Below are 15,174 nucleotides of genomic sequence, written 5' to 3'. Positions count from 1 at the left end.
ATTCCCACGGTAAGCTGGGGTTACTTTTTGTAATCAGAAAAAAAAAAAAAGTGAAAAAATTTTTAAATGAGATATCCCACAGGGGACTGACACCAGGGGTGGTGATGATCACAGCCTGTGGTTCTCTCACTTAGAAGGGATTTTTAAAGATGACCCAGGCCTGCCTTTGTTCCCTTAACTGTCTCCCACCGTCCTAGTCTATTCATAGCTACAAGAGCAGTTTCTTAGCTTTAAACTGAAGCAACGTCACTAGGAAACATTCAGTGCTATAGGGACAGGATTTGGAGTGAGAGTAGCTGGGTTGGAGCCCCAGCAAAAGAGCTGTGTGCTCTTGGAATGGTCACTTACCTTCTCTGAGCCTCAGCTCCCTCTGCTCTAAAATGGGGAATGATAGTACCTTCCCCTCAGGGTGATTGTATGGTTTATAAGAGACCATGGATGTACAAGCTCTGTGAATGCTAAACAAATATGAGCGATTGTTAGCTACTCTCCTCTTGTCCTACAACAGCCCTCTTGGCCAGTGTGGCTTTTGGTTGGGCTTCCCCAACAAGAAATTAGAAGGAGGCCACTATGTACTCCTTACCAAATTCTTTTGGCTGTAGAACCTCCTGGAAACTCAGGCACTGAAGCCTCAGTTATCTTCCGTTTACTGGCTTTTCATTCTTTCAACAAAATAAAATTAATTTATATAATCTTGAATACTCCAAAAATATAATTCTTCTAGTAACTATACTTTAAAAAAATTATGATAAAACATATATAACATGAAATTTACCATTTTAACCATTTTTAAGAGTACAGTTCAATGGCATTAAGTATATTCACATTGTTGTGGAACCATCAGTACCATCCAACTCCAGAACTTTTTCACCTTCCCAAACGGAAACTCTGTACCCATTAAGCACCAACTCACTCCCCACCCCAGCCCCTAGCATCCACCACTTTACTTTCTCTTTCTTGATCTGACTACTCTAGGTACTTCTCGTAAGTGAAATCATGCAGAATTTCTTTTTGTGACTGTCGTCTTTTACTTAGCATAATATTTTTAAGGTTTGCTGTGGTCCGAACGCTTGCGTCTCCCCAAAATTTGTAGGTTGAAATCCTCACCCCTAAAGGTGATGGTACTAGTAGGTGGGGCCCTTTGGAGGTAATCAGGTCATGAAGCTGGGGCCCTCGTGAATGAGATTACTGTAGTGCTCTTATAAAAGAGATATCACAGAGCTCCCCAGCCCCTTCCGCCACGTGACGATAATAGAAGTCAGCCACCGGAAAAGGGCCCTCACCCGACCATGCTGGCACAGCCAGCCTCCAGAACGGTGAGGAATAAATTTCCGTTGTTTATAAACCACCCAGTGTTTGCCATAGCAGCCTGATGAGACTAAGACAAGATTCATCCATGTTGTAGCATGCATCAGAATTTCCTTCCTTTTTATTCAGATTTATTAAGGGATAGTCAAAAAATAAAATTATAAAATAGGGGCTGGCCCCATGGCCAAGTGTTTAAGTTCGTGCGCTCTGCATCGGTGGCCCAGGGTCTCACCATGGAACCCTGGGTGCGGACAAGGCTCCGCTCATCAAGCCATGCTGAGGCAGCATCCCACATGCCACAACTAGAAGGACCTACAACTAAAAATACACAACTATGTACCGAGGGGCTTTGGGAGAAAGAGGAAAAATAAAAATCTTTAAAAATATTAAAAATATGTTTCAAGTGTACATGATAGGATATAAATAGACACTGTGAAAGAATGCCCCCAATCAAGTTAATTAGCATATCCATCACCTCATATATTTACTTATTTTTGTGTGAGAATGCTTAAAATTTACTCTTAGCAAATTTCACTTTGCCACATGATATTATCAACTATTGTCACCACGCTACACATTAGATTCTCAGACCCTAATCATCTTATAACTGAGAGTTTGCACCTTTTTACCAACATCACTCCATTTCCCCTCCCCCCAGTCCCTGGCAACCACCATTTGATTCTGTTTCTACAAGTTTGACTTTTTTTGTTTTAGATTCCGCACATCAGTGATACCATGCAGCATTTATCTTTCTCTGTCTGGCTTATTTCACTTAGCATAAAGCCCTCCAGGTTCATCTTGCCACAACTAGCAGGATTTCCTTCTTTTTTAAAGCTGACTAATACTCCATTGTATATACATACCATATTTTGCTTATCCATTCATCTATCAATGGATACTTGGGTTGCTTCCACCTTTTGGGTATTGTGAATAATACTGCTGTGAACATGGGTGTACAAATATCTCTTTGAGTCCCTGGCTTCCAATTCTTTTAGATATATACCCAGAAGTGGAATTGCTGGGTCATATGACAGTTCTATTTTTAATTTTTTGAGGCACTGCTTTCCTTAGTGGCTGCACCATTTACATTGTCATTAGCAATGCACAAGAGTTCCAATTTCTCCACATCTTTGCCAACATGGGTTTTATTTTTCGTATTTAAATAATGGCCATTCTAATGAGTATGAAGTGCTATCTCATGGGTTTTGTTTGTATTTCCCTAATGATTAGTGATGTGGAGCATCTTTTCATGTGCTCATTGCCCATTTGTGTATCTTCTTTGGATAAATGTCTCTTCAAGTCCTTTGCCCAGTTTTTTTGTTTGTTTGTGTTTTCACATGATTTTGGTTTATAAAAGAATACAAATTTTAGGTGTACATCACTATATTTCAACTTCTGTATAGACTACATCGTGTTCACCACCAAAAGTCTAGTTTCCATCATTTGCCCAGTTTTTAGTAGGGTTGTTTCTGTTTTTGTTATTGAGTTGTAGGAGTTCTTTATATATTCTGGATATTAACTCCTTATCAGACATACGATTTGCAAATATTTTCTCCCATTCTGTGAGTTGTCTTAGTAACTATACCTCTTGGGCCTACACCTGTTCATTCCAATAGTAAGTGTGCACCTGTATGTGAAAGACATTGTGCTAATGACTCTAAGCAAAACAGAGCCATTGATTTTCATAGCCTCTCTCTCTGCATTTGACTCTGCCTGCTATCAGAACCCTTCCCAATTGCACGGAAACATTTTTTTTTTAATTACTAGGTCTTTGAAGACCTCTAAAAGGAATTTAATTTGCTATTCAGTCCTAAGTAGGTTGTGCGGAACTGGGGAGCTGTGAAACTTGAAACTAGAAGAGGTACATTGTACACACACACACACGCACGCACACAGACCCTCACCCCAAACCTCCACCAAGGGCTTCCTGACCTGTGTGAAAGGAAGTAGGTCCATTTATACCAGTGCTTGCCTACAAGATACCAGATTTGACAATTATGTTTTATTGTAACTGTTCTAACCAGCTGATAAAGGTTGTGAACCTTGACCCTGGGACACCAGACCCTTACTGGGGTCTGAACATTCTTTCCTGACCAATGAACAGTGAAACTCGTTTTATCTAACTGTGTACGTTCCATCTCGGCCAGAGTGCTCATTTCCAGTCCTTAGCATGACCACCATGAACTAGAACTTACAAACTCCTGATTTTTTTTCTCCTTAGCACTCTTCTCAGTAAATTTCTTCACCGGGGAGTTGGCCTGGCAAGTTGATAGAGTTGGTCTTTTGTCCCTCCTGTGGTGGCCTTTGTTTCACACGCCATGTGGGCTGCAATGCTATTTCTAACTCCATGCTCCGCTTCCATCCAGCAGAGAACCCACACACCCGAAACTGCAGATACTCCAAGTTTTACGCAGAGATACAGACACTTATCCACACATAGCTGCAACCAATCCCATTACTATAATCCTCAGGAAATTTAGGTAAATGCCAGCCTGTTTTCAAACAAATATCTTAATTTAGCCAACAAACATACAGATATTTGACCTCTATAGAATAGTCTGCCTCCTAATGTTCTCGTTTCTTAGAATCCACATGCACAGGCCTTTACGTAAATGTTCAGTTGCATCTAGGATCCGCTTTGTATCTGATGGTTGCTAACACACACACACACAGACACACACACACACACACACACACAGACGCACACATGAAGTATGCATTTGTCTCTGAAGAATTGCTTTAATGTCCTGTTGAAGCCAAAGAATCAAAATTTCAAGATAGTGAATTAAATTTGCAGAATCACTGCTCAGGAGCAATAATGTTATAAACAGGAAATTAGTCCCATTACAATATCCTCTGAATTATGATCTCTGCTTCCTTGTTGCTTTACCTAGTACCAAATCACCCGAACAGCCTGCTCGCCATCTACAGCAGCAGTTCAGAAAAACAATACTGCTCAAGGTTGTTCTTCCTCCATGGAGTGGAATGGAGCAGATAAAATAGGCCACGACGTGCAGCCCCTTATGATCAGCTGCAGAAAATGAATCTTAAGCCAGGACCCCAAAAGGAAGCACTCACCACCCATTCTCTAACGTTTTCTCCCCATTTTCCTTCACAGACCCCCTGGGACGGCAATCACAGAATGAGGCAAACCCACTGCAAGCTGCTGCTTCCCGGCTGTCCTGGAGCCTGGCACGGACAGAGCTGCACTGGGTGCCTTGCGCTTAGCCTGGCTGATTTTATTACCAAATATGAGTTGCGCATGTAAGACAAAGAGGAAGGAAGAGGACAGGGTAGTAAGACAGTGATCTATCTGGAGGTACTTCCCACCAGCAGGGGGCCCTGCCCCATGGGGTAAATCTTGTCCTGTGGTGATGAACCAAATGTCCCCTCAACGGTTTTCTATGATGTTCTGTTTCTTGGGGTTGAAAGCCAAGCCCTGCCCCATCAGCTCCACTTATGGAGTTTACTCTGATGTGTTTCTTCCTCCTTTGGTATCTGAGGCAGGTTCCCACCTAGACACAAAGAAGGAGGCATCCTTAGGAGGAGAGGGAAGATTTTTTTCTTCTTTGCTTGATGTGGATGCTTACTCGGGGGAGGGAAGTGGGCTTCGGTTTTAGTGACCTGATTTCTTGTGTATGTACATGTGTGTGTATTTCAGATCAAATGAGGTTTTTTGTTTTCTTTAGTTTTGTTTGACAAATCTTGATGAGAACATGTTTACAGGAGAGAGTGAATGACTCTATCATCCTCAGCAGGATTTTCATCTCCCCTTTCTCTTATTTCCTTTAGCTGTTGTTTTCCAGACATTTGGAAGACAACTGTGGCACTGAGCCTTTGTTTTCCTCATGATCTTGGTTCTCTTCTTTCAGGAAAAACTCCTCCTTTGCCCTTTTCTATGAATACTCGATTATTAAAAATTGCGATCCGGTCCAGAGTCAGTCAAGAGGATGCATGCCTGGGGGAGAATTAGCGGAGGAACAAAAGTAAAAGCCACCCAAGGACCTCCCTCGGGACTAAATCTGGACTCAAGGTGGAGAAGTGCCATGGGAGATTTGGAAAGGGGTGTAATCCGGGGAATTGCTGAGAAAGAGAATGGCCTCCTGTCCCTTTCTTTGCTAATAGAGCAAAGAACATACTTTCTATGTTCTAGGTCCACGGATTCAGCCCTCAAACACTTAGCAGAAAGATCTCTCATTAGGACGTTTAAAAAAAGTAGATGGAATTCCACTCCATCTTCCTCTTCTCTTTCAAATGCTGACCCAGTTGGTGTATCTTAATCGTGGCTCCTCCTTTATTACCAGGAATTTCTTGTTGCTCTCTCCCTATTATCTGGAACAATGTATTAACTAGTATAGACATAGTAAGACGCTTTACTGTGGGTGGGACATCAGCCTGAACACCAATGTTTGCATCTGTTGTGGCAGTTAGCTACACTAATGTATCGGCATTCACACCTGATTAATCTTATGTTTGATGGTACATGTCAGGAGATAGCTGTGGTCACACAAAATAAAGTTCTTTCTTGTGGAATTCTAACTGGTCCATTGAAATTCTTTTTCTTGGATCAAGTAGGATTATGAGGTAAATTATGAATTACACAAAATTATGAAATTTTGTGAACACGTGAAATTTAAATTTAGAACAATTTGAAACCTAACTCAACAGTAATAGTTGGATGATGATATCCAAGATAATTAGTAATAAAAGAACTTGAATAGAGACTGACCATCAAAATACAGAGAAGTTGAGAGAGGAAAGAAGATTGAGACAACGAAGGAAAAATTAAAAGAGAAGGAAGAAGAGTAAATATTTGGGAAGTAGAGTGGGAACTGGAGGTTTTAGGTAAAGTGAACCATTTTCTTAGGCTGGTCACATGAGAACAATGAAATCATCTGCTCAGCGGCAGCAACCCTCATGTGGCTACTTAAAGGAACGCAGAGGTGAATTCTGCATGAGAATTTTTCTGTTGAATAAATTTAGATTTTTGTTAATTCATTAACGTAGAGCATACCTACTTTATATCTTCTCCCTTGTCTTCTATCTAACCTTCCTTGGTGGGTTTTCTCCTCTCATCTGGGTCAGGGAGTCTCACGTCTGCTGCCAAGCCCAGGCATCTTTAAGATACAGCATCTGAAACTCTACAAGCTCCGGCAAATGGGTTCAGGAAGGTAGGAAGGGCAGCCTAGAACATATGATTCTGAGGCTGGGAGACTTATGTTTGGCCCTAGCGTGTGGAAATCAGCCTGCTTTCAAGCCATACCATGGATAAGATCCCTGGGCCACTAGTGGCTGGAATCTCCTGTCTTCAAGTCAAACCCCTGGATACCACAAGGACATCTTGAATCTTGATCCTCCCACCAGTCAGCCTCTCCCTGCCCTGACTTTGGGGCCACTGGATGTTTTTTTGGTAGCTATTCTTAGAAGATACACTCTCTTCACGCTCTTACCAAACCGCTCGCCCACGTTTTGAGCCTCGTCAGTGCTGATGCTGTGGATTCATAGGGTTGACGGCCATATTCCCTCTGCTTTGAGCTCTCTTCTAGACATTCCTATGGCTGGGTCCCTCACTTTATTCAAGACTTAGCTCAAATATCTTCTCCTCAGAGAGAGGCCTTCCTCACCACCAAATCTAAAAAAAAAGACCACCACCCTTGAGCTTCCACAAATCTGCTCAGAACACAATCTGCCATGACTGAATCACGCACAGACACACCTACAAGGAATAATATCCAGATACCATGCCAGACACCTTCCTTTGGGTGTACACATTAGTCACAAATGGAATCTTCATGGCAGAAAAAAAATAGTCTTTTACCATTTACTAAACAATAGGAAAATATAGACTTACAAAGATTTAAAAATATAGATACAAAGTTTACAAAGATTTAAAAAAATAGATAGTAACAAAAATTAGATACATGACTGGGAGGGAGGAGTATCAACTAGCACAGTTCTTCTGCAGAACAATCTAGCAATACACATCGAAAGCTTTCAAAATGTTCACAATGTTTGGCCTAGCGATAAACCTGGAGGACATGATGCTAAGTGAAATAAACTAGTCACAAAAGGACAAATATTGTATGATTCCACTTATATGAGGTACCTAGAGGAGTCAAAATCATAGATAGAAAGTAGAATGGTGGTTGCCAGGGGCTGAGGGAGGGGGAATGGGGAGTTATTGTTTAATGAGCACAGAGTTTCAATTGGGAAGATAAAAAGTTCTGGAGATGGATGGTGGTGATGCTTGCACAGCAATGTAAATGTACTTAATGCTCCTGAACTGTGCACTTTAAAATAGTCAAAATGGGGGCCAGCCCAGTGGCGCAGTGGTTAAGTTCCCACGTTCCACTTTGGCGGCCCAGGGTTCCTCGGTTCAGATCCCGAGTGCGGATATGACACTGCTTGGCAAGCCATGCTTATATGTGGCAGGCGTCCCACATATAAAGTAGGGAAGATGGGCACGGATGTTAGCTCAGGACCAGTCTTCCACAGCAAAAAGAGGAGCATTGGTGGCAGGTGTTAGCTCAGGGCTAATCTTCCTCAAAAAAATAAAATAGTCAAAATGGTAAATTTCATGTTATGCATATTTTACCACAATAAAAATGCTTTAGAATATTTTGCAGCAGGAAAATGCTCAAGATGGGAGAAATACTATCAAATATTTTTCAGATTTTCTATTAAAATCACTGTAAGCTCATGTATGGAAAAAAAGACCAGAAAGATATTCCAAAAGACAAAATGTCAGTAGACATTATTACTATGTGAGAGGAGTGATTTTATTTTTCATATTTTTCTGTATTTTCCAAAGGTTCTAAGTAACATACAGCATTTTTATAACTAGAAAATAAAATAAAATTTAAAGCCCACCCCTTACATCTCTATCCTCTTACCCAGCTTTATTATTATAGCAAAGGCACTTATTACTACCTGAAAGTACATTGTATATTAATTTGTTTCCTTGCCATCGTCTGTTTCCCCAGCTAGAACGTAAGTTCCACGAGGTCAAAGGCTTCTGTGTCCTTAATTCTTGAACAGTCTCAGGCACTTCATTGTCACTCCATAAATATTTGAGCGAAAGAGAAGAAGTCAATGAACAAATGGATGAATGAACAGAAAATCAGTCACCCTCAGGTAAGGACAGGGGCACCCTTTGTCCTGTGCCCCGGTTCCAGGCACCTGGGGCAGTGGACCTCTCCCTCCCATCTGTAACCTGCTCAGGATTGGAGGAAGGGCTTTCTCCAGATTAAGGACCATCAGGATGAAATGAAGCCTGAGGTGTGTCCACAGTAGGGCTAACAAACAAGGAGTAGTATAGAAACCATTCACTCGAAGGAGAGTTGAAGGGACTGAGAATGTGGAAGATAAAACTGAAAGGCGAGAATAAACGTGGCTGGCTCCATATCCTGGAACGTAGTCAGGTGGAACCACGTGTTTATTCAATAAACATCCGTTGAGCCTCTTCCATGTGCCAGAGACTGAGGGGGGTGCCCAGAGGACAAAACAACCAGAATGCGATTTCAGCTGTTTGACTCCAGAGGGTAGACTGAGGATGGGTGAGAAGTTTGGAAAGACGGATTTCAACGTATCATCGAGAATCCAAGAGAGCATTTCCTAAAGTGCATTTCATGGAACCCTAGAGATACACAGGACGTTTGTTTATGTTACATGAAAAAAGGATTCCAGGCCGAAGAAGTTTGAAAAATCTTGAGATAAAGTTAGAGTTTTTTTTTTTTTTTTGAAGATTGGCACCTGAGCTAACAACTGTTACCAATCTTCTTTTTTTCTTTTTTCTTTCTGCTTCCCCCCTATAAATCCCCCCAGCACACAGTTGCATAATTTTTGTTGTTGTTGTGGGTCCTTCTAGTTGTGGCACGTGGGACGCCACCCCAACATGTCCTGATGAGCGGTGCCACATCCGCGCCCAGGATCCAAACTGGCAAAACTCTGGGCCACTGAAGCAGAGCGCATGAACTCAACTACTTGGCCACGGGGTCGGCCTCATGTTAGAGTTTTTTAAACTGTAGCACAGGACTTCTCCGAATCTTTAATATACACTACTCTATACTGTGATTCTCCTAAAGAGTGATATGATTTCTTTTCCCAAACCTTTTGAACCAACAGGACACTTTTCCTAGGCCTAGAATTCCACAGCATGAGCAGTGGGAAGTTATCTTCTTAAACACACAGGAGGCTCGCAACCACGGATGCAGACAGGCACTCCAGCTGGCCTCTGAGGCAAACACTGGCAGTACATACAACAGATGCCCAAGTCTTCAGTCTGACTAACTCATATCAATGAAGTCCTCTCGCCTCATCCCCTTCCCGTCACAACTGTCCCAGTTACCAGTCTCAGCACTCAATTATTCCTCTTTCCATTCTTGCTTTGAACTTGGCCTTAATGAACCATGCCCTGTGTTTCTGCTTCTGACTTGTGCTCTGTGTAATAATGATTCTGGTTCTTCCCCTAAGCTGCCTGGGTAAGGCTTCCCCTGGTTCAACTCTTCCATCCAGCGTGCTGTATGTGGAGGAAGGAGACCCAGGCAAGGAGTAAGCAGGCTCTCACGTCAGGGATGTCATAAATGGGGGGAGCTTGAGATTTCTGATGTGGAAAGTTCTTCCCTGTCTTATTTTCAGCTACTTCTTCAACAGATCTCATATTCTGTAATGTCTTATTTCTAGGTGTAATTTCAAAGACTTTTGGTACCTGGGCAGCAAGCTGTTTCTATGACTGCATCATCTTATCAGCTCTTATATGGAATGCAGATGCTCCACCACACAACTGGGAAATCTCTCACATAATGAGATAAAGCCACTCATCCAAGGTCGCTGGGCTATGTTTTACCCTCCAGCCATATGAATAAAAACCCATGGCGACTTTGAAGGCTTGCGTGAAATTCCTGAGGGGAGAAACTATTGTGACTTTAGACTATAGTCCTCAAAGCCTGTTCCCTTTTGTTCTCTTACCTGGTAACTTGGGTTCTCATTCCAAAATCCAGTGACCTCATTGATTGCAGCACTTCAATACAGCCCATGTACTGGAATAAAAAAAAAGAAAAAGGAAAAGTAGGGAAAAAAATAGCACAGAGAGGTCTCTTAGCTTCAGAGTGATTTCCTGGGAAACACCTTAAATCAGCTCCTGATATCTAGTCACATTGGCACACTTAGCCTACCATTGATATTTCTGACCAGTAGTGGACTTAACGCCTGAAGCTTCAGCTCAGTTATAAAACATCAGCTAAATCCAAACTACGAGATCAGAAATGCAAGTAGCAAAGACAAATGTGAGCTCAATGGTTAAAAGCATGGGCGCTGGGGCCAGACTGTGTGAATCCGAATCCTGGCTCACAGCCATTTATTAGTTTTAATACCTCAGCAAGTTACTCAACTTCTCTGCATCTCAGTTTTGTCACTGGTAAAATGGGAATACAATTGGAATTGTTGTAAGAGTTAAATTGTTTCACACAGGTAAAGCTCTTCGAGCAGCACATGGTACTTACATGTGCCCAAATATTAGAGCAAGCAAAAATAAGTGTAAGACAGATAATATAAGAATGTCGAATCTTCTAAGGCGATAAAACAAGCATATAAATACATTTAATACAGGATTTAGTAACATAAGATCTTATTTTTGGCAAGATCACTTATGAGAGGTGTTTAAGAAAGGGAAAAAAAGTCATATCCTACACCAGGAATGAATAAATTTATTTGAACATGGAGTATTGAAAAAGGAATTGTGATTTATAAAGCTAAAAGACGGTTTTTATTTAATGTGACAACCGTTGAGCCATGTCAGGCTGCTGCTAAGATAATGATGTGTTGATCTGTGCACGAGGAGTCTTAAGTCAGCAGCAGTCTGAAGGTGGGCTAATAGTGAGGGAATAAGTGAGGATGCTCCTGTCAAGAGGGATGTAAGGGCAGCCCACACTGAGGAGGGATGGTGGCAATAGGAAGGAGGGGACAGATTCAAGTGACATCGTGGAAATAGATACTACATGATTTGGCAGTTGATTTGATCTAGAGAATAAGAAAAGGATGAGTCAAGGATGATTCAGACGTTTCCAGCCAGGGTAGCAGAGGGAACAGCGATTCCATTAACAGAAACAGGAAAGCCAGGAGAGCGAAGAGGATGAGTTGTTTTGGGACCCATTGACTGAAAGATGCTGGTGGGGTATCCAGGAAATAACAAGCTGGCAGTTGAAAATTAGATTCTGGAATTGTGGAGAGGAATTAAGCCCAGGGATGCAGACTTAGTGGTCTTCTGTGTAGCTTTGCCAGGTGAGGCCGTGGGAGTAAATCCTCTTAGCAGAGCCTTAGCTGACAAGAGAGAGTGTTTCTCTGAGAATGAGCTCGGAAATGTTATGAGAGCCAAGCAGTCTGATTGAAAGTGATCCGTCTGCCCCTTGGAAATGATATGCTTCCTGTTTAGCTTTCCTTTGGAAGTCTTCCAGCCTCCCTCTGCTTGGAAATGGCAAAAGCGCCGTGGGAAGATGGCAGGAGCCTGGGGGTGCCTCCCAAGACACTTCTTATAGTATTTCTGCGCAAATTCTGTAGACGCAGCATCCTAAGACCAGGTCGGTCCGCCAAGTGTTGCCTAGAACCCAGTGTTGGGGAGAGCGCACTGGCCAAGACAATCACCTGGTGATTCACAGCCAGATTTCTGTTCATCACACTCCCCTTGGGGTCTCTAGGATTGACAGAAGAAAACTTTTGAATGTTTTTTTCTGTCCCAATCACACTTAATTTCCCAAGGCTTGAATACCACAGGGAAGTAAGTGAAGTCTAGAGATTTCTGTTCAATAAACAATAAGACTTATTAGGAGAAGAAAAGAAAGCTAGATCTAGGAGGTAGGAGAGAAAGCCCATCTCAGAATTGTCATGAAAGGAGATTCCAAGGGTCCATGTCAAGGTGGATTGAAAAGATGGGTCCATATCCTCATTGGCTGCTCTGGCTTTTCCTGCCTTTCAGTGTCTCTGTTTCCTGCACCCTCAACCTGGAAAGAATGGACAACCCACACAGGTTCGTGGACAGGTTGGGGCTACACCTCCAATTCCCCCAGGAGGCCCTGTCGGTGCGGAGGTGGGTTTCGTCTTTCCCTTCAGCTGTAAATGATCGGTTTAGACGAAGCCAGACAGCCTATCAGGGCACACTTTTTGAAAACGTCGCCAAGCTCCTACATTTTCATCCTCTGCCAGATTTTTCAAGAATGAATATCGGACCACATCCCTCCGTTGCTTACAACCCCTGACATTTATAGTTAGAACAAATGTGTTACTATAAATCCCTAGACCCTGTGTTTTCTGGCCCTGCTTACCCCCTTGATCCTGTCTGTGTCACTCTCTCCCATGCACTTTGCTGCTACATTGGCCTTCTTTCTATTCCTTGACTCTTCCTAACTCCATTCTTCTACACCCTACTCTTTCCAAACACAGGGTCTTTGCACTTGCTGTTCCTCTTTCCCCATTACTCTGAAGGACTGACTCCTCATCCTTCAGGTTTTAATTCAAATGTTGCTGCCTCAGAGGCCCCCTCCTGTCACCCTTCATCACAGCCCCCATTTGTCAGCTTCATGCCAGTGACTGATTATCAGGTTTACTTGCTAATTTGCTTCTTTATTACAAGTCTTCATTTCCTTGGCTGTAAGAACCAGAAGAGTAAGAACCATGATCAACACTGTCTTCCCAACACCTGGGACAGTGCCTAGGCCACGGTGGGTCCTCAGTAAATGCTGGTTCAAAGAATGAATAAAGCTTCTATTGTTCAACTCCAACAGTATCTTTAAAATGTGCAGAGGGAGGGAAAAGAGACTGATGGAGGTGAAGGTTTGCCAGGTCTGTCTATCCAGGGAGATGAGAGGAGTACAGGAGAGCTAACAACTCAGAAGGAGATGCAGGAACTAGAGGCCAGGATGACAGCTTTGAAAGGTTTCTGGATTTCTTTGTTCTTTCCTCCAGGTTGGCTATTTTTGTTATTGTCCCATCTGAGAGATTGGCAACCAACAACATAAACAGAGGGGGTTGTAGTGAAGTGGGAGAGGAAGGTGGGGAGAAGGTGCTATACTCCTCATGTGTTCTAGGGCGGGAATGGGAGAGCCGCGAATGACGAAGTTGATGGTGGGACTTGAACAGGAGAGGAGGGCAGGCTGCATATCTGAACAGGAGAGGAAAAGAGGCAAAGAGAGTCAGCTGGGATGGAGACCTCCAAGGCTTATTAGTGAGAGAGAGGGACAAAGTAGGGGCAGTTCTCAGCCAAGTGAAGTGAATCACCAAGGGTAGGATGTTGGTTATCGATGAGGAGAGGGGTTTTAGTGGAGAGGAGGAGGGGAGGACAGGCAGAGAGGGAATCTTGCAAGGTTTTGTGCTTAATCACACTTCATGGCGATAACCACTTCATCTCCTTCCTTCTAAGGCAGGCCCAGGCATTGCTTCGGATCCCCTTCCCTTCACTGGAACCTCTGTTTTGCTTCCCACACTTGTCTGTCAGCAACGGCACAGGTGATACCTTCTGCCAGCCTCCCTGTGAAAAACTGAAGGCTCTGAAGAAACGTGAGTCATGGCCTGAGGTGATCACGAGTACATTTCTCCTTCCACCGTGGACATGGGTGGAGGAAGCCACGTGAGCAAAGTGAAGGGAGGGCATCAATGCCTGATTTTTGCCACAGTTACCCCAAAGCCCAGATGGAGTTGGTCTTCCCATTGACCCACACAGTCACTCAGAAACCATTGCTGTGCAGAAGCGGGGAGAGAGCAGTGTGTGAAAATAATCTGCCCGCTTCTTTGTTTAGGTACCTGATGACTGCATAAGCAGACAGTGGCTGAATGTCGAGGCCCAAGGGAGGAGAGGTTTAGTTTGTTAGTTTAGGTATAAACTGGGGATGACAATACCTCTCATTCATTTATTAAATGCAGATCCGCATAAGACATGGTCTCTGTTCCTGAGAAACCCAGCCCCAGAAGGATAGGACAACAGAAAAAGAGATGATTTACCTTTTCTTTCCATGAGGTTAGTCATTGTTGTTAATTCCATCTAATAGTCGAGGAAATTAAGGCCTATTAAAGAGAAGTGCCTGGCTCAATTTCATTTATCCAGTGAGACTGAATCAGAGCTTACTCCAGAGCCCACAGTCCGTTCCTGGGAGCCTGTGTGTAAGCCTTGTATAACAGGAAAAGCAAAAAGAGAAGGGGTCATCCAGCTAGCTCCCACGGACCCTTCATTTGGTTTACCCAGGTGGGTAAGAAGGTGATGAGCCTGGGGCCCACATGGTAAGAGCAGGCATGAATCCAAGGTCTTGCGGGCACTGCAGGAGGTGGCACATGAGACAAGAGACACTCCCTAATTCCTGACCCTGTGACGAAGAGAGGACACTGAAGACCTTTATTAGAGGTGTACAGGGGTGGTGAGAGAGTGGTGGAGCTCAGCAGCGCTCAGACAACCTTCCCATTCATCACCTAACAGACGCTCACCTAACTCCCAGCTCATGCTCTCCCTTCATGCCCTGAGGCAGTAACAATATTTCTGTGCTGTCTAAGCTTTAACCACTTGCTCCCAAGGAGAGGTGAACAGCCTATTCATGGCCATGTGTATCTTGGGCTTTGCATTCCAGAAAAGAAATTACTTGGGTTTTCAGAGAAAAAGAATGATAGCTAGCTTATGGGAAGTTCTCATCCTGACTCTTTTACAGAATGATTACTTCAAGAATATTACCTAAAGAAAAAGGATATATATTCTTATATCCTCAGAAAAAATATCTGAAGGCTACATAAGAAACTGTTAACAGTGGTTACCTCTGGAAATGGGAGAGAGGCAGACTTTTACTTTTTACTTTAAAATTTTGTATTGCTTATGTTTTAAAAAATAAGTAGGTA

At 43.0% G+C, this 15,174-nt stretch overlaps 1 protein-coding gene across 1 annotated transcript in view; it reads right to left on the bottom strand.

Moving 5' to 3' along the window:
* SHC4 (SHC adaptor protein 4) overlaps positions 1-15,174 on the bottom strand; it is a 125,171-nt gene that overhangs the window by 78,174 nt on the left and 31,823 nt on the right. Inside the window, exon 2 of the mRNA XM_001502224.5 lies at positions 10,276-10,346. Coding sequence (XP_001502274.1) covers positions 10,276-10,346 — 71 coding nt within the window. The remainder of the gene's footprint in view (positions 1-10,275; positions 10,347-15,174) is intronic.

Source organism: Equus caballus, chromosome 1 (assembly GCF_041296265.1).
Source record: "Equus caballus isolate H_3958 breed thoroughbred chromosome 1, TB-T2T, whole genome shotgun sequence".
In the NCBI taxonomy this organism is placed as follows: domain Eukaryota; kingdom Metazoa; phylum Chordata; class Mammalia; order Perissodactyla; family Equidae; genus Equus; species Equus caballus.
The sequence above is the reverse complement of the archived record's forward strand: the minus strand, read 5'-3'. Positions and strand labels throughout refer to the sequence as shown.